General features: G+C 38.3%; 2 protein-coding genes across 4 annotated transcripts; one reads left to right on the top strand and one right to left on the bottom strand.

Moving 5' to 3' along the window:
• Positions 1 to 2,026: 2,026 nt before the first annotated feature.
• On the bottom strand, positions 2,027 to 4,093 carry LOC117635253 (zinc finger MYM-type protein 1-like). Its single transcript, XM_034369602.1, has 2 exons — positions 2,708 to 4,093; positions 2,027 to 2,524 (listed from the first exon to the last, which is right to left on the bottom strand). Exons 1-2 carry the CDS (start codon positions 4,091 to 4,093, stop codon positions 2,027 to 2,029), a joined length of 1,884 nt encoding a protein of 627 aa, XP_034225493.1.
• A 9,835-nt stretch (positions 4,094 to 13,928) lies between these two features.
• On the top strand, positions 13,929 to 22,465 carry LOC117634006 (transcription factor HBP-1b(c38)-like). 3 transcript variants are annotated; one of them, XM_034367903.1, is made up of 12 exons: positions 13,929 to 14,332; positions 14,579 to 14,726; positions 16,192 to 16,295; positions 17,292 to 17,368; positions 17,514 to 17,657; positions 17,894 to 17,971; positions 18,057 to 18,116; positions 18,331 to 18,408; positions 18,485 to 18,536; positions 20,082 to 20,353; positions 20,981 to 21,229; positions 21,903 to 22,465. In XM_034367903.1, the coding sequence occupies exons 2-12, from the start codon at positions 14,629 to 14,631 to the stop codon at positions 22,047 to 22,049; spliced, it is 1,359 nt and encodes a 452-aa protein (XP_034223794.1). In that variant the 5' UTR covers positions 13,929 to 14,332; positions 14,579 to 14,628; the 3' UTR covers positions 22,050 to 22,465. The 3 variants fall into 3 exon arrangements, with proteins under 3 accessions (XP_034223794.1, XP_034223795.1, XP_034223793.1); XM_034367904.1 differs by having other exon boundaries at positions 14,543 to 14,726; XM_034367902.1 differs by having other exon boundaries at positions 14,529 to 14,726.
• The last annotated feature ends 561 nt before the right edge of the window (positions 22,466 to 23,026 follow it).

Below are 23,026 nucleotides of genomic sequence, written 5' to 3'. Positions count from 1 at the left end.
TATTCCTATGCCCATAAAAGCTTTCCTTCCACTTGGAATAGTTTAGCAGTATCTTGGGACTCAAAAAGTGCTAAAGTCCCAAAAAGTCAACCCGGAACCCTGCGGGCCCATGACATCATAATATGATCCGGAAGCCTCTAGAAGTTCCAATATATCTAGGACACATGTCCCGAGGGTTTGGTCTCGATTGGATGGTCGGATTGATCACGATTATACAATCTCATGATTTCTAAACCCTAACCCTAGGGTTCACGATTTCGAAGTATCCGAAACTCCGATTCACAATCCGTCGAATCCTAAATGATCCTGGAATGGTCTAAATTAACATATCTGAAACTGATTACGATCCAACGGCTCAACCATATTGAACCCGGAAATCACACAATATGTAAATCCGTTCGAGGCTCAAACGGTATCCAAATTGCGATCCACGAATTCCTACGTACTCGTGACAACCTAAGGATCTCATCGAGACACAATGCCACTTCACTACCCTCGCCCATACGCCGCCACAGGTGCCGGCAGCGCTGGGTGCCAAAGCGATTACGTATCGCAGGAAAATCTCAGAACCACGGCTCCAAACTCCTACCCTAGGTATAACACCCTATTTAGAGCAACTTTTGTTCTTGGACCTACCTCAAAAAATGACCAGAAGTGGCCGGAATCGAGATCCCAAAATTTACCGAATTTCAATTCAAAACTCGAGCTACCTACGTTCAAAATCGATGCAATCCTACCCAACCATCAACTAGAGCATGGAAAATAGGTAGAAATCCATACCTTACTTTTCAAATTTGGAGAAGAAATGAGGGAGAACGAGCGATTTTTGAATTTTTGAAAAAACCGGCGCGATTTCTGCAGATTCCGACGACACCGGCGGTGGAGCGGAGCGGCCGAGGGCTAGGACTTGTAGAGGATGATGAGCTGGTTCTTTTGGGACTGGTACCGACGAAGATAGTGACTCGACGTGGTGGTGGTGAGGAGAAAGCCGATCGGCTGTTTAATGGGGAGGGGACTGTGGGAGAGAGAGAGAGAGAGAGAGAGAGAGAGAGAGAGAGAGAGAGAGAGAGAGAGACTGAGGGAGAAGAGAGAGAAGTGAGGTTTTTTTTAAAAAAAATCTAATTTTCCAAATTACCGTTTTGCCCCTCGTAATATTTTAACGTTAGTTTCGTCGTTAAAGCTCCGAGTCGAGTCCACTTCGTGTCTACGAACTCGTTTCGTCGTGCTCTATGCGACGGTGTGTGTGAAAGTGTCAAACTCCTTCTTGGTCAAAAAGTCAACTTTTCTTTAATAAATTATTCCAAGGGCAAAATTATCTTTTTCTCTTCATAAATTACTAATTAAATATGAATTTAGGTTTGGGTTGTTACACATGAAGCTTTCGTTTATCAGCTTAGTTTCAAGCAAGCGATTGAGCCTTCTATACTTCAGATAAAGGAAAAGTCACTTTTGATGTTTTGCAAGTAGTTTCCATTCAATAAAGTAATGTATTCACACAAACATCAATGCAAGACTAATTTTCCATTCAAAGAAATATTCAAGAGAAAGCTAATCGAAAATGCCCTAAGAATGGCATATAAAGACATCCAAAACGTCATAAGGGAGATGTAGGATATCATCCAAAATGTCCTAAGGGAAATGTAGAACCCCGTCCAAAACATCCTTAGGGAGATGTAGAAACCCATCCAAAATGTCCTAAGGGAAACATAGGACCTCGTCCAAAACGTTCTAAGGGAGACGTAGGCACCCATCCAAAACATCCCAAGGGAAATATAGGACCCAATCCAAAACGTTCTAAAGGAGACGTAGGATCCCATAAAATGATTAGAGTACATTCATTCATAATTCATGTTAAAAAACAACATTACAAATTACAATTGGCCACGACGAGGTTTCATATTTTGAAAACGTAGCATTATAGCTTCATTTTCAATACAATCAAAAACATCCTTCTCAACATAAACAAGCAAGCTATCACTCAACCATTGATCTCCCATTTTGTTCCGAAGTGGACCTTTGATAATATTCATGACGGAGAATGCCCTCTCGATTGAAGCAGTAGCAACCGGAGAATGCCCTCCCCATAAGAAAAGTCTTGAGGATAAAATTGAGCAAGACGAAGTAACTTTTGTTTATCAAAAGCTACAAATGAATCATTTGGACTCAAACATGCCAAACAAATAAGCAACTCAGTATTTACCTCATTAAAACGATCATCTAACTTCGTAAGTTGCTCGTCAATGACATAAATAAAGAGCTCCACACGATAATGATGACGATTTGTCTTTATTGGAGCATTACGCCTTGACCTCCCTGGAAGTACGAATGCCTCATCCATGTTAGGAACATCAATATGATGTTTGTCACAAAATGAAGACACCTCTTCAACCAATGCATCAAACCCATTATTCCTCATCCAATGTAGCTTTTCCTTGCATGATTTCACCAAAGCCATTGCATTCACAATTTCTTGATCTTTCTTTTGCAATGCTTGTGACACATCATTTGTGAGTCCCAATATAGCCTTCATTAAGAATGGGTGAAACACAAACTGAAAAGTAAGCATTTCCCTTTGAATCTTATTTGCTTCACCGGCACTATCATTGGGATTATCATCAATAATCATTTGAAGCACATGAATCATCAATAATCATTTGAAGCACATGAATCACAGATGAAAACATAGAAATGATGCTAATAATGGTACCGTAGTGTGAGCTCCATCGTGTGTCACCGGCACGTTTGAGACTTGTTTCTTGATGCAAACCTCGCCCGTTATAAGACAATCATTTTCAAAAGCTATCACAAGTTCTTCTTGGAGTTGTGCTCTAAGTGCATCACGCCGCTTACACGATGCTCCAACATGGTTAACCACACTATTAGTGGTTGTGAAGAAAGAGGCAATATCAATATTCTTCTTTGCTACGGTAACAAGTGCTAGTTGAAGTTGATGAGCAAAGCAATGAACATAGTATGCACAAGGTTGTTCTCTCAAAATCTTTGTTTTAAGGCCATTCAACTCCCCTCTCATATTGCTAGCTCCATCATAACCTTGTCCTCGTAACTTGGAAAAGCTCAAACCATTGGAAGAAAAGAATATGTCAATGGCATCCTTTAGTGAACTTGAAGTGGTGTCGGTAACATGTTGAACCCCCACAAACCTTTCAATTACATGCCCTTTGTCATCCACATAACGCAACACCATAGCCATTTGCTCTTTCACAAAAATATCACGTGCTTCATCCACCAATATAGAAAAGAATCTATCTTTTAAATCACTCATGATGACATCAAGTGTTTCCCCGGCACATGCATTGACAATATCTTTTTGAATCTTTGGAGCTACTAACTTGAGATTCCCCGGAGCATTTTCCAACACAACTTCTTTAACTTTCTCATCATTGTCTGCAAGGAATTGCAATAGCTCCAAGTAATTTCCCCTATTGCTTGAAGTGGCACTTTCATCATTTCCACGAAAAGAAAGACCTTGTCTCAATAGAAACTTAGTGCACTTGATTGATGCAATTAAGCATCTTCGATATGCCATCCGAGCTTGTTCAGAGTGTTTGCTCACAGCCGTTTCAATATGTGTATTTTGATTCATCAAATTTGTAGCGGCTTCTCTAGCTTTATTATGAACACTACCAACCGGTCCAACATGCACCTTCATTCTTTCTCTCCCTTTCTTCCAATTCTTAAACCCTACTCCAGTGAAGGCTTCACTACCCACTTGTTCAAAATTGGATTTAAAGAGATAGCAATAAAGACAAAATGCAGCATCTTTAGATACACTATACTCCAACCAATCAAATTCATCAAACCATTGGGGAATGAAGCGTCGATTAAGTCCTGAGATATTACTTTGTGGGAAAGAATGACCTCTAGGTTGACAAGGTCCTTTTTGTAGATATGCTCTTCGAACCTCATCTCTAATATTAGCATCATACTCAATCATACGAATTCTTAGTCCCGGGTCTGCCTGAAGATTAGCCAAAACCTCATCTAACTGACTTTGTCTTGAACTTGAAGTTTTTGAACTTCCCACACTATCCGAACTACCCAATGATGACTTTCTCTTAAAAAATCTTTCCATAATTCTACATAAATTAATCAAAATAATAACTAAAATCAATTCAAGAGAACACCAAATTTATACCAATTAACCACAAAAAATTCATAAATGAAACATCTAATAAATCTAAACAACACCAAATTTATACCAATTAACCACAAAAAATTCATACATGAAACATCCAATAAATCTAAACAACACCAAATTTATACCAATTAACCACAAAAAATTCATAAATGAAACATCCAATAAATCTAAACAACACCAAATTTATACCAATTATCCACAAAAAATTCTTTTTGAAACATCCAATAAATCTAAACAACATCAAATTTATACCAATTAACCACAAAAAATTCATAAATGAAACATCCAATAAATCTAAACAATATAATACAATCATAAATTCAATTTCAATTTAAGTAATTTAGGTTTAGAGTTAGAATTTACCTTGAATTGTGAGGTGGTGGAAGTGGAGGCAAGCTTTTGGAAATGGCGGAGCTGCTGGCAGCGGCGACAATGGAGGATTTGGGGCTTCAAGGCTTGGTGGAGAAGAGGGTTAAAGGTTTGTGGGGGGTGGAGATTGGGGATTTGGGTATGAGGGTTTAGAAAATATGTGTTTTGAGAAGAAAATTCGGGAGGAAGAAGAAGAGAAACTGAGCTGTGTCTTTTTTTTATAACACCTGGGCCAAAACGACGTCGTTTTGGCCAGGTCTTTTAAAAAAAAATTTCGCTGGTCCAAAACGGCGTCGTTTTGGCCAGCGGATTTTAAAAAAAAATACGCTGGTCCAAAACGACGCCGTTTCGGCCAGCGGGTTTTTAAAAAAAATTCGCTGGTCCAAAACGACGCCGTTTTGGCCAGCGAGTTTTAAAAAAAAATTCGCGCGTTCTGGTCCAAAACGACGCCGTTTTGGCCAGCGCGTTTTAGTCCAAAACGACGCCGTTTTGGACAGTCTGTTTTAAAAAAAAAATTATAAGCTGGGCCAAAACGACGTCGTTTTGGCCAGCTCCTTTGAAACAGAACACAGCCCATGTTCATCTTCTTCTTCCTCTTGTCTGCAGATCCAATCTCTCATGGGGTCATACCCCATTTCAAAGCTACCTTGTAGCTTGCTTCCATGGACTCCATGGGGTCGTTTGACCCCATTGACCCCACTGTGGGTCCGTCCTTGGGGATAGGAAGCAACTCCTCTCTTGTAGTCCAAGTAGCCCAGCTTATAAGCATCAACAACAACATCAGACTTGGGTGCCTTAGCAGCTTCTTAGTGGCATTGAACTTGTCTAGCAGCTTGTCATAGCTATGGATCATGTCAGTAAACTCACGATCAAAATGGTCATAAGTCTCATTTTTATCACGAAGGGCAGCAACAATGAAGTCAAATTCCATATCCTCTAGTGCGAAGGAATTCTTCAGCAGGGACAAGTATCTTTTTAAAGTCTAAAACTGTAGTCTCAAAGCACTTTCGCTCAGTTGAGAGCAGGTTAGTGAAAGCTACATTCTTCTTTTCCAGCTTTTCAAGTTCCACATAAGGAGGAGCAACAGTAGATGAGCTCTGAATGACCTTGGTGGCATAAGTCACTTATTTTTTAAGCAAGTAAGAGCTTCACTCTTCAGCTCTTTTAGAGAAAGACTTGAAAAAGTGCCAATATCACCAGCACAAGCAGCCTAACCTCCCAGAAGGTTACTCTCGAGTAGATCAGGTGTACACACATCCTTAACATGGCTAGACTTGGTATTCCTAGGTAGATCATTGCAACCTTTAGCTTGAACAGATAACTCTTTTGCCATCTACACTGCCGCCATCTCGCTTCAAAGGAAGTCAACAAGGCTGGACCAGCTCCACCCTTGATCTCTCGTATTTTAACAAATGGAGCACGGTTGCCAAGAGAAGAAACAAATTTCTCAGTTCAATCCTCGTCTTTAGATTGGTGCAAACGATTCGAACTCTTACGAGGAAGATCAGTTGCTCTATGCTGCTCGATAAGAGAATCAGGCTTGGCACTAGCATCTCTATAAAGCAAATTACTAGTCTTTGACTTCTTATCCAAAGACCAAGGAATGGCATCCCTAATATCTTGCATGCCATGTGCCTTATTCTTAGCAAACGAGACCCTCCTCACGGAAGGAAGATGAGACTTCTTCTTGATTAGGGTGCTTCCCTGGCTTGTAAGGACACAACTTCATCTCTAGAATGCTTAGGAGCCATCCTCCTCTTTCCAGAAATTTTGGTTAAGGAATCCTCCAGTTCGCCAGGCTAATCATCCTAGTCGGGGCCATATTACTCCTAATTTTCAATGTCCCTTATAGGGGGCAGGCCACCACCCTTCCTTTAATGCTCACTCAGCAGCCAACGCAATTCTCGAAACCTCACAGGGATGTTTAGTGCCCGACGAACCTTAGCCATGTCCGGTTCGAGATCAAGCTTTTGGGTGATATCCTTAATTGCAAGAAAAACACAGAGGTTAGTTAGTGACACATTAAAAAAATTCAAGTAAAATTGTCTACCTCACCTTCCTACTTGTCCAGTTCGAGATAATAAAAAAAAATAAAAATTCAGTAGGTGATGAGAACTAGTGGACCATTGTTTACCTCACCTTCCCACTTGCCGGTGATCTCCAAAACATCAGCATTTCACACGTGGTCTCCTTGGCTGAAACTATCAAATAGCTTGGCCTTACTTACACATAGCTGAGCATATTTCTCGCAACATCTCACCTCAAAGAAGTAAAAGAACTCCCCCACCATCAAGCCTAACTTAAAGAAGCGGTTCAGGTTGTCAAAATAGATGATCGCCCAATAGATGTTAGGAGTACATTGGCTTAGAGCACATTCCATGGCACAAAACACCCTCTGAAAAACTTGGACATGGGAACATGAAGCCCAAGGAGAAGTATAAGGGATGAAAGGTGATGATCCTGGCACTTGGATTGTTCAAGTCTGTACAGGGCACATTATTAGTTGAAGGTTCTACCAACCTGACATGCACACCCTTGTGTATGGCAGAGGCAAAGATATCATGCCACTTCTGAAATTCAGCCTAGATCACGATGCAGTGCAAGTTAGCCACGAACCACTTCTTGTACACCTCGGAATCGCCCCACAAGTATAAGAGCACTTGTGAACTAAGTGATTGACTACTCTCATTAGAAGACATGCTAGCTGAACAGTTGCAAAAAGGAATATAAAAAATCAAGTCAAAACCCTAAGTTGTGGCACACAAAAAAAGAAAAAAGAAAAAAGGGATACTAGATACAATCGACATCAGCCAACAACAACCGACATCAGCCAATGCGGCAACAACGTCTTCGCGACCTTAGCGCAACTAGGCAAGCCCGATCTCGCAGTTAGCCATAACACAAGCCAATTGCCTTATGCCGAGAAGAAAAGGAAAAGAATGGCTACGCCGCCGCCGCCGCTAGTAGCTACTATTGGCTGCCGCAGCTACCTCTACCAAACTTTCTCAGCATTGCCTCGAGATCTCTGCAACAAACAGTTAATCCAAGCCAAATGGTCCTCGCTGTGAAGTGTAAAAAAATAAAAAGAATTTTCATGGCAGCCACTGACATTCACTGTCATTGTCATGTCATGGTGACAACTTGTCGAGCTAGCCAGCTAGTCCTAGTCGCAAAAAATAATCAAAGAGAAAAAGAAAAAAAAAAACCCAAGCGTGACCTACCTTGGTGTGCACGACAACTGCTCTCCTCAGTAAGCTGTACAATCCTCCAAGATCTTTCTCACAAGCTGAAAGTTGAGGAAAACAAGTTGGCAATTTAAAGATGAGTGAAGAGAAGTCTTGCATTTATATAGTTGGGTATCCTTGACCTGGAAGCAATCACAAGCTGATTCCAATTAATGCCTTCTTTTTTCTTCTCATGGGAGTTATTTCACAAAGACTTGCCATGGTAAGGAAGAAGGGAGGAACAAGCACACTTGGAGAGCGCAGTACAACGGAAAGTTGTATGCTGCGTTGAATTACTTGGGATGCTTGTGCCCATAAGAAATCGCGGAGCCACCCATTAATAGTAATGAAACTCTGTGCAAAGTTTCCTCCCGTTTGGGAACTCAACTTCTAAAATGAAATTAAAAGCCTCCTCCAATGAGGAGCCCAGTTCACAAAAGAAAGCCCATAAGTGATTAGAAAGCTCGATAAATATTTCTTACCTCCTCCATGCCACGCATGTGCCATGTAGAAGTTGAATGGCATTTGTGGGAGCAAATATTTCAGCAACCAATCATGAGGCGCCACGCGGACAATAAGAATATTACTTAGGTCAACAATTATGCTCTGTTTAATTGGTCATATGTTTAGACTTAAAATAGGGATAATACCATAAATTAAGGATTTGTTCTTCATTAAATCTCTGATTGATTCAATCTCTCAAGTTAAGGGTGAGAATAATTCCCTTCCATAGGAGAATTATTCTATGAAAAACCCTAGAAGGCAAGGGGACTATAAATACATGGCTACACCAAATACATGAGATAATTCGAAAAACCCTACAATCTCTCTCTCTCTCTCTCTCTCTCTCTCTCTCTCTCTCTCTTTTCGCTCACACAGCTCTGACCACACACATGGCTCCGGCCACCTGGCTCTCTTGTACAGTAGAGAAAACTCCGACCTTCTTTATTATTTTCGTATTTTTCTCAAGATCGTCTAACTAACTTAGGCATTGGATGTCCTTTAGCTAACACCCCCCAGACCTAGTCTATTTACTCCACTTTATTTTACAAGGATCAAGGAGGAAGAGAGAGAAGGAAGCTAGAAGGGTGAAGAATCTCTTGCGAATATTCTCCCATGAGAAATTTGCACAAACAACCCTCTCACCAAAATCCACCCCATTATATAAGCTACCCATACTGAACTAGCTTGTCTATGGGCCTTTTCTTAAGACAAGGCGGCTCTACGAGGCTTTCATGTGTAGCATGGGCTTGGGCAGAGCCCGTATTCACATGGTCGGTCATAGACATAGTTCATCCCTAATACTTGAAATGTGAGTTCTAATTCAAGTATAAAATTTCAGGATTTTATAAGTTAATCAAAATCTACCTTATAACAACCTAATAATATTCCAAATTCCTGTAACACCCCCGACCCAATTTAATTATTTTATTCAATTTATGTAATTGTGAAATTACAATTTTGCCCTTGGAAGTAGGGCCACTTTAGAAACGTTTAATCTGGAAGGATTTTGAGGATTTGAGTGGCACCATTTTGTAGACACGTAGTGGGCTCAAATCGAAGTTTTAACGAATAAGTTTTGGTCAATGGAAGTACAATAGCACAACCGTAAATTTTTCGAAGTTAGATTTTAAAACAGCTCCGCTCTCTCTCTCTCTCTCTCTCTCTCTCTCTCTCTCTCTCTCTCTCTCCCATTCGCGAAACAGACAGGCTAGTTTGGCCAGCATTTTCCCCGTCGTCCGACCACGACTGACAACACCATAATTCACAAAACATTCATCTCTTCCTCCTCTACACATCAATACCCATTTCCACCTTTGAAACTCCAATATCGGTCGCAATTATGGATTGAAACCGAGCCAAAATCCTTGTTTCTTCTGGCAACTCCAGCTGCCAAAATTGTCGAACGAGGTAGGAAATTTCATCTAATCTTGTGCTCTCCCTGTTTATGTGCTTATTTAGGTTATTTTTGAGGTTTTAGAGATTGATTTTTAACCCCCAATTATGTAGACGATTTTGGCTTCGATTCGGCTAGTTCCAGTTAGTTTTTGGCCTTGGTCCAAGAACAAAAGTTGATCTCATAGGTAATATGATTCTAATGGTATGGGTATTGATTGGCGGATTGGAGTTTATCGGCCGCGAATTTTTTCAAGGCACCCAATCGTTGCCCCCGGTGGATGTGTGGACCACTTTGTGGCAGCCCATTAGGTTCTAAAATACTCCTCACGTTGTTTTGAACACGACGGTATGCTCGAAATTGAATTTGGTTATCATATGACAGTCGAACGGATATTGCATATATTGCACCTAATATGCAATATCCGGGTTTGATGGGTTCATACATTCGATCAGTCCCAATTTCAATTATGTTGCTCTCTTTACATCTAGGATCGGGTAAGAGCTCACGGATCGAGAATCGGAGTCCCAGATACTCCGAATCATTGATGCTAGGGTTAAGCAAAGCGATCACTGTCCGATAGGGTGATTAGCTTACATCCGACCGCTCGATCAAGATTAAACTTACAGAACTTGTTTAGTGGACTTTGTTGGACCCATAGGAAATTTCGGTTTGAAAATTAGAGATCGTGGGCTCGCGAGCTCGGTTGACAAATATGGAAAGTTTGACTGTCCGGTTGACCGTGAGTCTTTCGAGGTCATTCCACCTTTCAAAATGCGTTAGTTTGGTCTTAGAGACTCTCCGGTAGTCGTGCACACTTACTTTGAGACATGAGAACTAAGGTTTTAAGTTAAAGTTTGTTATTGGGTATGCGTACTAATTAAGCCCGTTTATTTTCTCAAATAGGTATTTTGCTTCACGTATTCCACAAGAAGAGCTCTCTCTGGATTGAGCAGCGTGGACCTGTTGTGTGTGGACATTGTTTTACATGAGCATTATTTTTCTAATATAGAACAGCATCCATCAATGAGACTTGATTTAGAACTTATATTAGTTATAAAGTATATGGATTTTGGGTTTCGAATGTGATTTTTATCGAATGTGATATGGGATTTTCAGGGATTATTATTACTATTATGATTATTATTAAAGCATATGGTTTGGGTGATATTGGGTTTGTTTGTGAAACTATATTATTGTTTTAATTGTGGGGTATAGTGTTTTATGGGAATTGCATGTGTAAACAAGTTTTGATTATTATTTGAATTATTTTGGGGTCTCGATGGGTTTACGAGATTATTTTATAGGATTATTGGATTATTTTGATTATTTGGAGTTATGTAATACGATATATGAGATAATTTGATTTGGATATTTGTGAAGACGAGTCTTGGAACTTGGCTATGTTATTGGAAAGAGTATTGTAAGGGAGATGTATTTTGGGTTATGGATTATATGCTTTTGAGAGTTGCTATCTATACTATGAATATATATTTGGGTATTGAGTTATGGACACTATCAATGTCCGAATGTTTACGTATATGGGATTGGGTACATGTGGATTATCTGGAATTTGGGATATGATTATGTATATGAGTTGGGATGTGGAATATGTTATATTCGAGTGCTATTAGCACCACCCTATGTACCTTCCTCGAACAATGATATTGGAAACAGTGGATCTGGATATTTGGATATGTCGAAACCCAAGCACCCATGGCGGGGTGTTTCGTAGGCCCTTGGTCGGGGTAGTCTGGCGTGTAGGTCTTAGTTTAGTCGCACGAGTATTGAGGATTCTGTTGTGCGTGTTTGGGAATTGTTCCAATTATAGGGGAGACTCTACCAAAATTTCAATAGAAGTCGAACTGTTTATCCGTTTAAAATGGGGCTATAGAGCTTTTTAGTAAAGTAGTCTGGCATCGGGTAGATGTCGAACGTGAAGGAGGGGTTCGTCACGGGCTCCAAGGGGGAATCCAAGTTGGGTCCTGTCAATTCCAATAAAAGGGTGACATGCCCCGTGAAAAAATTAATTTTGTCCTAGTTTGATTTACCGATGGACTAGGCATTATTCAACCCAAATGTTTTTATCAGAACTTTCCATAAAAATCAGATCGTCACAAAGTATAAAATTAAATAAAAGATTTTCAAACCAAATCTAATTGGTGGTTTGATATGGTCTGTACTCGAATTTTTCCAATTCATATGCCCACTCCTATACATAATAACTGTGGGAGCAAATATTTTCGTCTCCAATTACAAGACGCCACATGGACAAGAAGAATATCCTTTAGGTTAATTAATTGAGCCCATTGATGTGGCCAATTAATTAATACTAAAAATAGGGATAATATCTTAAATATGAGATATATTATCTTTATTTAATAAGATAATATCACCAATTTAGATTTTATCATCATCAAATTAGGAGATATGATCCCAATCAAATCCCTAATGGACTCAACCTCTACAATTTAGGGAAAGAATAAACTCTTTCCTAATAAGAGTTTATTCTTTTCAAAACTTTAGCCTTTGAGGCTCCTATAAATACATGGCTTCATTCAACACTCAAGGTAACTCTAAATCCAGCTTTGAAACCTTGCAAAAGCACTCGAAGCTCCTCTCTCCACACGGCTCTAGCCACCCGGTAATTACTCTAGAGAAATCTTCGTACCCTTTTTTGCTATTGTTGCATCTGGATTCAATCGAACTAATTTAGGCATTGGAGGGATGTGATCTATTTATTCCGGTCTTTTTTTACAGGAATCAAGGAAGAGAGAGAAAGAAGTTCAAAGGGTGAAGAGTCTAGAAGTGAATATTCTCCCGAAAGATTATTTGCACAAACAATAACAACATAAATTTTGTTAATCTCTTTATTTATACAACATAATTTTCCTACAAAAGTAAAATCTTATTTTTGGATAAAGAAAAGAAGAACACAAAATATTATTTTCAAAAGCGTCAACTTTTATCATAGGTGGTGGTAGTAAACAAGCATTTTTTGAGTCGAAGATACCAATTTTGACTTTTGCTTTGAAAGGGTAGACAAGTCATTGCAGACAGTGAGGCAAAACTTATGAGATCTTCCAAATGGGCAACTGTGAGACTTAAAGGCTGCTATTCGTTGGACGACAACATACATACATTTTATTCACATTTTTCCAACAAATAGACATACGCCCCTTAAACTTCACTAAAACTAGGAAACTACTGTTACTTGCTACGACAACAGATTTTACCACATTTGGAGCAGTTGCAATATTGTAATATAGAAAGGGTTGCTATTAAGGACGTGGAGTGGCCTAGTAATTTGCCCTCCCCCTTATCACCCCGCTGTCCTGGGTTCGAAATTCCTCCCGGCCCCTTAGAATAGAATATCGTTGTAACTCAAAAGAAAACGTTGTTACCAGAGCACTAAAAGCTTTTACTTCACTAATTAGGGAGTTGAAGAGAAATTAGAATGCAAAGTTTCAAATTTTGAAAGCAACCACTCAAGTTCCCTAAATTTTACTAGCTCCTAACTTACCTAATCTTGTAGAACAATAGAAGCTATAATTGACTTGTTTGTCGTGAGTGGTCATGCATTCACATTTACAGTCCCATCCCTACAGCTACAATCTACAACTACAAGGACACCGTATCTTACAAAGCAGAATTCCACCTGCATAACTTTTTTTTTTAAAACAAACCATTAAATTTCACTATTTTTTTTTGGTCATTGGTCTTGAAAAATTTTCATGTAGAGAAGTTATCCATAGTAAGTATAAATAAAAATATATTGAAGAGAAAATCGTATTCTCTTACTAAAAACTTTAATTTCCTATATTGTATGTAGTATTTTGTAAAAGATGCACAATAAGATAAAATCTAACTTAATTCATAAATATAAATTTTGCTCTCATTCCACTAATTTTATGATGCACTTGAGTTGAGACTTATGAACTAAAAGATGGTATGATTAATTATTTGAAACTCAATTGCAATAAATTTATAATTCAAGTGGTTAAGAGCAATTATTTCTTCACTCGATGTCTTGTAATCGACCCCTCTCAAAATTGATTATGTAAAGATAGTTTGAAAACCCATTACCAATTTAAATGAAGTGAATTAGTTAAGGAAAGAATAAGCCGAAAGGAGTTGGGGCAGTGTGATATTATGTCAAACTTTCGAGGAAGTTATAGTATTTACATAAAATTGAGGAAAAGCTAATGCTTCAAAGCGGTAAAATAAGACAAAAAAGAAATGAAAGAAATTAAAAAAAAAATGGCGATCTTTGAAAGATGGAAAAAGTTGCAGAGAAGAAAAGGACGTATGGAAGAGATTGGGATGATCTGGACGTCACGCTTCTTCTACTCTCTCTCTCCAACCTCTTCAAGAAAATTAATAAAGTTAAAATATTTGCTCAAAATTCAAGGTGGGCCTGTTGAATTTTCCAGTCTTAGAGAGAGAGAGAAGTGATGCTATATAATACTATATTACGATCAAAAGGTCAAAGGGACTTGGTATTTATCCTCTTAAAGGTTCTCGGGTTAGGGTTCGTTGGGCTATTCCTTCAATTTTAGCTTCTGGGTTTGTTTAATTTGTGGAAATTCAGTGTCTTGAGTTCTGATTCTTCATCTACTTTGGTGGAGTTGGCCTTGGTTTTACTTCAAACTTGGCGGCTTGTTCATACAGTTTCTACTATTGGTAAGCTTTTGGTTAACTGGGCTATATTGTATTTCTGCTTGTGGGGTTTCTGAAGGTTCAATTTTCCCGTCAGTACGTGGCTTTTGATTGGGGCTTGGGTTCTATTTCTGTATATGTCTTTGTAAAGTTTTAATCTTTCTGGTAATTTGGTAGATAGGAGTTTGTGGTTTAGGAGCTTCTGAGTGTTGTGTTTTAGTTAATTTTTTGAAGGGGGTTGTTCAAGGGTGTCTTTGGCTTTGGGATCAGGTGGTACTGGTGGTTTGTGGTGGTGGTGGTGGTGGTGATGATGTTGATCCATGGGCAGTAGAACAGTCAAAACTGGTGCAAATGACGGTAATAAAGTCGTGACCGAGATGCCGAGCTTTGTTCCTCCAGTACCCACTTCCAATCCCACGTCAGTAATCTCTTACACTGTAATTAATGTCCACTTATTTTTTCCATATTTATTTTAGTATTCTTATGTTTTAAGTTTTCATAGGCAATACAGCTCCTTTGGTTTTGAGTGGTTTGTCTTTTCTAATGGTAATTCTGTCTGAATTAGTTTCCTTGGGCTTTCAGTTAGTTTAGCAGCCGTGCTCTGGCTCTGCCTCTCTGCTACTAGAACATGAATTTAAGTTTTAATGTAGTACAAAAGTTGGTAGCATCTGCCGCTGAAATTAGAATATCTTGCTTTATTTGCTAGTTGGTAGTATCCGGAAAGGAACAGAATTATACGGTTTAACAAGTGGAATGGAACCACAACCACTCAAGTAATGTTAGGTCTTTCTCCAAGTCTTCTAAAATGTAACCTGAACAGCGTATAACCTCAGTATCTGAAGTTAATCCATATTTTCCGCACCATTCACAGCTAAATAGAAAGCTATGTTACAAGTTATCTTTGGGAATTTATTGGATTGAAGCTTTAACCACCTCAAATTTGGTCAAAGAGCGCACTGATTTTTTGGCATAATTGTATATGAATGGTCTAGATAATGATTTGAGGAAAGGTGGCTATAGCTGTGATTTGTCAGTATATGTAGGATTGAGTAGTTAAACATAAAATACAGCCAACAAAGAGGACTAAAGAAAGAGCAACTAGAAGCTATTGCTGTATTATGGAGAGGAGGAGTTGTTCCCAATGTCTGTCAAAAAAATGTCTCTCAAAAAAATGTCACTGTTCAATTAAGCAAACCAAGTTACAGTATTTTTTAATATTACTGGAAATTTCCTTCTCGTCGTGGTGGATTATCTTTTATTTAGTATTAATTTTGGGACTGAAGTCTCATTTCCTTTAGTTTATTTTCTATAAGAGTATGATTAGTGATCCCAAAATCCGAAAACAGGACATATGCTATTTAAGATGGCTCTCATGGCTTTTAATTTGTTAACAATTCAATACTGAAATGAAATGTCAAAATTATTGTTGATTTTCAGACAATACAAGTTTCTTTGTTTGTTTGCATTATGAAGAGGTTTCTCATGCTCACATTTGTCACTTAGTGGGCAGTTGGATTATGATTTGTGGTGGTACCTTTTTGGCACTACCATTCTGGGTAACGACATGTATTTGATGGTTTGTTGATTGAATTGCATTTGTTCAATTTTGGTACTTATGGTTATAAGGATCTGTTAATCATTCAATCCTGATATGAAATGTCAAAATTAGAGTATATTTTCAGACTATACAAGTTCCTTCATCTGGTTGCATTATGATTGAAGATGGTTTTGTAACATTCTCACATTTGTCTCTCAGTGGATAGTTGAATTACAATTTGCAAGTATGCCTTTTACGTCTTACCATAACATAGCTTTAATGGCTTGTTTGTTGAATTGCATCAGTCAATTTTGGTAGTTTTGGTTCTAACTATGTGTGCTTTCAGTGGTACAGAGGGGAGCACCATTCGTTCATCTCGAATTTCAGACTTTGGAACTCTAGAGCAAACTCTTGGTTTTCGCATAGAGGATGCTGTTGACATTGGGAGAAGTATGTAACTAATATCTTGGTGTTTATCAGAAGTAGATTGGAATACTAGCAAATTTTTTTTTTTGTTTTTTTTTGTTTTTTGTTTTTATATGGATGTTTCTTCAAGTTACTGATTTCATAAATATTTTCTGACGTTTTCCCTGATTCTAAGATTCATTTGCCCTATCTTGAGTAGAATGATTGTTCATTTTGTACCATATCTTTTAATTTTTCCACGGCTAACCTTTATATTGTCTTTTACTGTCCATACTCAGTAAATAAGGTTATGAATAAGATTTTCTTAGTGCTTTTTCTTGTGAATATGTTCTAGTCAACATCTAGATTCTCATTAGGACAGCCAATTAACCGAGTTATGCTCCTACTTCATGCTTGAAAATTACTGTTCTATTCGAAATTCTAATCATCATTGGCTTTCTGAAGTGTGACTTTAGAGGCGTATCTAACTTCTGGCGTGGGAGTATAATACAGAAATATGATTCTAATTGTGTTTATGTTTTAATTTTTTTGTGTGAAATGCAAGCGTGTGTGTGTGTGTGTGTGTGTGTGTGTAGAGAGAGAGAGAGAGAGAGAGAGAGAGAGAGCCTTGTAGGGCTCATTCTGGTTTGTATTTCACTGATCCAAACTATTCATTAAATGATTATCTCTACAAAAAATAACTTGAATCTGATATCATTTGACCACTAAATTGAATTATTGAAATTTTAGTACTTTCTTGAAGCACTGTGTTCATTGATTTTGTAGGACGAAACGGTTTCTGATTTGTCTAATTTTTTGCGAGGATGATCTATTTATGTAGACATAAAAAATAGATGGTTTGGATCATTGAAAAAAAAAATTCGTAGGGGACCCTAAAGGGTGTCCCTCAATATAAGGGGATTGTATATATATATATATCTATGCGCAAAAAAGTTTCTGATCATATTTCACTCTTGTTGTATTATGGTATTTACTTGCTTCTGACACCTTTTTCTCATTTGATTACTTTGGATTTCTTAGGTCCTGTATTTAATCAAAATAAATTAAGTAGCCAGGCACTGGGGAGTAGTGATGCCCAATTTGGCTCTTTAAATAAGGTAATTGTTTATCACCCCCTCCTAAAGTAAACATAACAAAAATAAAATAAAATGATTGCAAGACCAATAAGGTTGAACGCATTGTGGAATCCAGTTCCTTGCATCTTTAGATATAAACTTATCTGTTTGTATTGTGGGATCTCAGCTGTTGCCACTGCAAAAAGAGGCGCAACAAAATTTGCCTTCTGTATCTCGTAGCAATCACGAGAACTGGGGGGAGTCCAGTATGGCAGATGGAAGCCCTAGGACTGATACTTCAACAGATGACACAGAAGATAAAAATCAGAGGGTAACATCTCTTGGTTCCAGTTTCCAGTATCTGCTGCTTATAAATTCTGGTTCATCTCATCTTTATTCATATAGTTTTCCTCTAAGAGTGCCTACTTCTTTAGTCATTTTTGTATCCAAGATTCAAAGTGACATATCCCTTATTTTTTCCATATGGAAATTATTGTGCATGTGAGAACATTGTGATTTTCAGCTGTTTTTTGGTGGTGAATTTAATTTTTTTTTGTTTTTGTGCAGACTGAACTGAATCAAATGACTGGTCTTCTAGTTTCTGATTCGAGTGACAGGTCAAAAGAAAAACCTGGTGATCAAAAGGTTTGATAATTTCAATTGAATATATTATTAAAGTGTTGTCTTGCATGATTATCAACTTACCCTAGTTTGAATCAATGTTTTACAGACACTGCGAAGACTTGCTCAAAATCGTGAAGCCGCCAGGAAGAGCAGATTAAGAAAAAAGGTAGGTCAAAATATGTTATGAATTTATTATCTGTTACTCTTTTGCATTGTTGTCATTATTATTAGACTAACTGCGTTTGTAAGTTCAGTGCGTTTATGTGTTAAGTGCAATCTTTCTCTATCTCATTATAAGTCATAGCTACTATTCTTTGTGGGGAAGTGTCATTATATTCATGTATGCCTTTACATTATTTCCATCGGGTTCTTCTATTCAGGCATATGTACAACAGCTTGAGAGTAGCCGGCTGAAATTAACCCAGCTTGAGCAAGAGCTTCAGCGTGCCCGCCAGCAGGTTGGTTTTCTATGTACATTTTTCATTTAGCCGGGCGTGGATGTTTTGTATCATACTAATGTTTTACATGTTGCAGGGAATATTCATTTCAAGCTCTGGAGATCAATCTCATTCGATGAGTGGAAATGGTATTTGAACTTATTAATCTCATCTGCCGATTCTTACTTTTTCCTGGACTTAATAACCACAGTTGTGTATATTTTTGTAGCCTGCCTTGAAATGCATATATATGTTTAAGAAGTTTATTTATTTATTTTTTAATAGAAACTTTTTAAAATCAAAGAGATAAACAAAGAAACAAGCAAGTGGATAAGGAATCCACAAGAGCAAAATAGAAGCAAACAGCAACCTCAAGACCAAAACAAACAAAGGAAAAGAGGAGAAAAGCAAACAAAAAGGCCACCCAGGAAAAAAGAAGAGAGCAACACATCACTTCACAACCCCTAAAAAATCTCACATAATAGGAGAGACAGCCAAATCCTTAAAAACAGGAGTAACTGAAGCCCATAACTTCCAGAACACTGCATGCACCAAGCAACCCCACAGAACTTTAGCTTTCTTCCCCCTACCCAGCGCATCAATCTTGTAGGATAACAGCTGAAAGCAGCCTTTAGGAATAACCCAAGCAGCATTAACTTCCTGCAGAAGTGACCATCACACCTTTAAGGAGTAGGGACAGTGAATGAACAGATGATCCGCGCTTTCCCTGTCCATATTGCAAAGAGTGCACCAGTGAGGGGATAAGCACATAAAGGGGCGATGCCTCTGCAAAGTGTCGCAAGTATTTACTTTTCCAATGGCAACCTACCATAGAAGAATTTTAACCCCGGTTTTTGGGTGGGGGGGTGTTGTCGTCCTAGCCTTCCAAATTTGAGGGTGAGAAGGGAACTCCTCCGCAGAACCATTATCCTGAATGAAGGAACAAAAAGAATGGCACGAGTATAACCCAGAGTGATCCAACTTCCACCTTCTGTTGCCCCTCCTAGAGGGAACCAATCTAGTGCCATCCAGGATAACCAGTAACCTAGTCACCTCATCAATCTCCGTCACAGTAAATTTAGGGTTATGTATTCTCTCCATCAGCATGTGTGTAGTAAGTTGATTATTTTTGGTTAGATACTTCTACAGCTTGCTTGTCTTGGATTTTTCTGTTATTTGGCCGTCCCGATGTTTTGCAGTCGGGTCTGAGCATCTGGGGTTAAATGTTTGTCCTGTAGATTTCTCTATGTTCATCGTATTAAATATGGATGTAGTTGCTAACATGATAAATTAGATTATTTCATGTGTTTTGTGTTCACTTTATTGGGGCCAGCGAAGCAAAGATGTATGGATATGTATGTGTGTGTGTGTGTGTGTGTGTGTGTGTGTGTGTGTGTGTGTGTGTGTATACATACATATGTGTATAAATGTGTTTATAATGAGGTCATATTCTCTTGCCAGACAGTCTGGAAACATAAGATTCATATGTTGTCAGGCTGGATTTGGACCAGACATTTAAGCAAGAATCAAGCTAATCAATGGTCTAAAATCATATTCTGGCAACAGGAGCGTTATATTCCTGAACTGCCTGGCATAAGAACACGCCCATATATTTAACACGTGTATATATGTTCCCACTTAACTGATATTTGATGGTAAAACTTTGTTGTTTTAATTGTTTTTGTCTTCTGTAGGTGCTCTGGCATTTGATGTGGAATATGCAAGGTGGCTAGAGGAGCACAACAGGCAGATAAATGAGTTGAGGGCTGCTGTTAATTCACATGCGGGTGACACTGAACTTCGTACCGTTATTGACAATGTCATTGCTCACTACGATGACATTTTTAGACTGAAGGGTACTGCAGCAAAAGCTGATGTTTTCCACATCTTGTCAGGAATGTGGAAAACACCAGCTGAAAGGTGTTTCATGTGGATTGGTGGCTTCCGCTCATCTGAGCTCCTTAAGGTGAAAATTAGTTTCAACTCTTCTTTGCTGTGGTTGAGTATTTGATTTCAGTTGTAATGCATTCTAGCAACTTTTCTCTTGATCTTCTTGGAACTTGGAAAACAAAAAGGTTTTGTCATTTTAGTTTTAGGCGGTGTTTGCATAAATCCTTCTACTAGTGTATGAGATGTTATTTTACCATTTTGCTTCCTTGTTTTCACCAAGTGTGATAATCTCCTGACATGAAACCATTTATTTTGACATTCTGAGTTAGGGCTGTCATGCTGACATGCTGTCTCTCCATAATACGTTATACATGATGGAAATAAGGGAAATGTTGGATGTATATGGGTTCAATTCTGCATTTTCTATGTTGTGAGTCACTTGGCTGTGCCCACATAACCGTATCCATGGAATGAACAATACATTTATTCCTTGATTGCAAGTAATGGAAATTCTTGAGTGCTCAAGTTTGAACTTAAAAGAATGTGTCATCAAAATTGATGTTTTATTCTCTTAAAGAAAATGAATAATGACCTACTCAAAATTAAATTTGAATACCATGTGGGCATAATGTATTCGTTTTGTCCTATATTTTTCTAGTTGTTTTAGATCTCCGCATTTTAAACTGTATTGGCTTTGGTGCAGCTTCTGGTGAATCAATTGGAACCGTTAACTGAGCAGCAATTGGTGGGTATTTACAACTTGCAGCAGTCATCCCAGCAGGCTGAAGATGCTCTGTCACAAGGGATGGAGGCATTGCAGCAATCCCTTGCTGAAACCTTGGCCAGTGGCTCACCTGGGCCATCAGGATCATCTGGAAATGTAGCAAACTATATGGGTCAAATGGCCATGGCCATGGGAAAGCTAGGAACTCTTGAGGGTTTCCTCCGCCAGGTGAATTCTTGATAGTTGATTCCAGTAGCTTGCGTAGGCAGTGTGATCCTAGTGAATTTCGATGATTGCAAGAACTATAGATAAAAACTCAATCATGAATATGCTGGCATTTCTGAATGACGCATCTAGAACTTGCATGTAGATATTATGGTGCTGGAACTTGTGGGCGGAATGGAACCAAATTGTTTTTTGTTTCCATAGTTTCCTTCAAAAAAAGAAGAAAAAAGCTCTTGTTTTCTTCAGTTACTCTATTCTTCGTTTGTTTTCGTCGGCTGTTCTACCTAAGTTTCATCATTACAATATCTAGTCTCTCTTTATTCTTTTGGAAACACTAGAAAACTGTTGCCCTCTTGAGTCTGTAGTCTCTGGATAAAAAATAAAAAAAAAACCTAGTGTCCAATTATTGAAGGCAATAACAATTTTTTGTTTCAAAACGTTTGTTTCGTGGAAGAGGTGCAGCAGAAATGGTTCAAAAATTTGGGGACTTGGCTTGAGTATAGATTGCTATGCCCGTTTGAAAATTCTTGCTTCTTTAATCTTGTCTTGGGGACTTGACTTCCCTTAAAAACATCTGAAAATGCTACTAGTTATTTATGTTTCTTTCATGTTTATGCTCTACTAATGTCAATATTTTTGCCTTATTTTCTGTAATCTTATTTTGGTCAATTACCAGGCTGACAATCTTCGCCAACAAACGCTGCAACAAATGCATCGTATACTGACGACCCGACAATCAGCTCGTGCACTGCTTGCAATACATGACTATTTTTCGCGTCTTCGAGCCCTGAGTTCTCTTTGGCTTGCCAGGCCCAGAGAGTAAGAGGCATTAGATTCTTTATCTGAAGTTGATCTTTAGGGTCCTACTAGAGCAATTATATGGTTAGATGATAGGGACTTCTGCTGTTCTCTGGTCTTCGCGGACCTGGTTGAGGTGCAGTGAAGTTGCATGATTGTTCATAGACTCCATCAAAGTTGTGGTTGTCACATATGGTCATCTAGATGTTGTATTTTATGTCAAAAAACAGCAGTATGAATAAATCTGATTATGCAAGTTATTTAATAGAACTGAGAGGGAATAGAATAGTGCTATTGTTGTTGTAGGTTACAGATGTCAATTTGTATACCAAAAAAATCAGATGATGTCAGAGTTGAAGGTTTGCATTTACTTCTTTAACCGTGTATATACATATGTTGTCGCTCAATGTTATTGGCCTACGGTGTTTCATTGGTTTGCCATTTTGGGTTTTACTGTATAATTTTCATTGGAATAAACTAACAGGTGAAAAATCGTCTCCTTTTACTAAATATGCTTTGGAGTCGCTATAATGAATCGCGGCCTTTTACTCCCACAAGACGTATATTCTCTAGTGTCACTACCGGTGGCATGCATACTTCCTTTCTCTTTTTCTTTTATTTTTTATTTTTTACCATATAACAAGTGAGATTAGTACGCTGGCTCGTCTGATAACATTTTTGGAGAATTTTTCAGATAATAATTTTAGAAAATGAGAATGAAAAAACGAGTTTGTATTTTCAGATTCAAGAATGTGTTCGATAACTTAATTGGAAATCAGTTTCATAAAACAAAAACAATGAAAACGTCCTGCACTATTCATGTCTTACAGCAAACCTCTCTTTCTTTTTATTTTTTATTTTTAGCTTGATTATCAAAGCTATGGTATATTCTCCTTGCACATCGCCTAATGGGGCCACGGGTATTCATGGGGTCAATTTCCAGATCGTTGGTGCCTCTCTAATGAAACCACCTATATTTTTGGGCAATGATTGTGGTCTCTA

This window comes from Prunus dulcis, chromosome 7 (genome assembly GCF_902201215.1).
Source record: "Prunus dulcis chromosome 7, ALMONDv2, whole genome shotgun sequence".
Taxonomy (NCBI): domain Eukaryota; kingdom Viridiplantae; phylum Streptophyta; class Magnoliopsida; order Rosales; family Rosaceae; genus Prunus; species Prunus dulcis.
The sequence above is the reverse complement of the archived record's forward strand: the minus strand, read 5'-3'. Positions and strand labels throughout refer to the sequence as shown.

What these genes read in the sequence shown, in the direction of transcription:
- LOC117635253 (XM_034369602.1), bottom strand. Translation starts at nt 4,093, where the DNA reads ATGGAAAGATTTTTTAAGAGAAAGTCATCATTGGGTAGTTCGGATAGT. An exon ending in ACGATGGAGCTCACACTACG is followed by an intron (nt 2,525 to 2,707) that starts GTACCATTATTA and finishes TTCTTAATGAAG; the next exon opens with GCTATATTGGGACTCACAAA.
- LOC117634006 (XM_034367903.1), top strand. Translation starts at nt 14,629, where the DNA reads ATGGGCAGTAGAACAGTCAAAACTGGTGCAAATGACGGTAATAAAGTC. An exon ending in TGCTGTTGACATTGGGAGAA is followed by an intron (nt 16,296 to 17,291) that starts GTATGTAACTAA and finishes TGGATTTCTTAG; the next exon opens with GTCCTGTATTTAATCAAAAT. An exon ending in AAAAACCTGGTGATCAAAAG is followed by an intron (nt 17,972 to 18,056) that starts GTTTGATAATTT and finishes AATGTTTTACAG; the next exon opens with ACACTGCGAAGACTTGCTCA.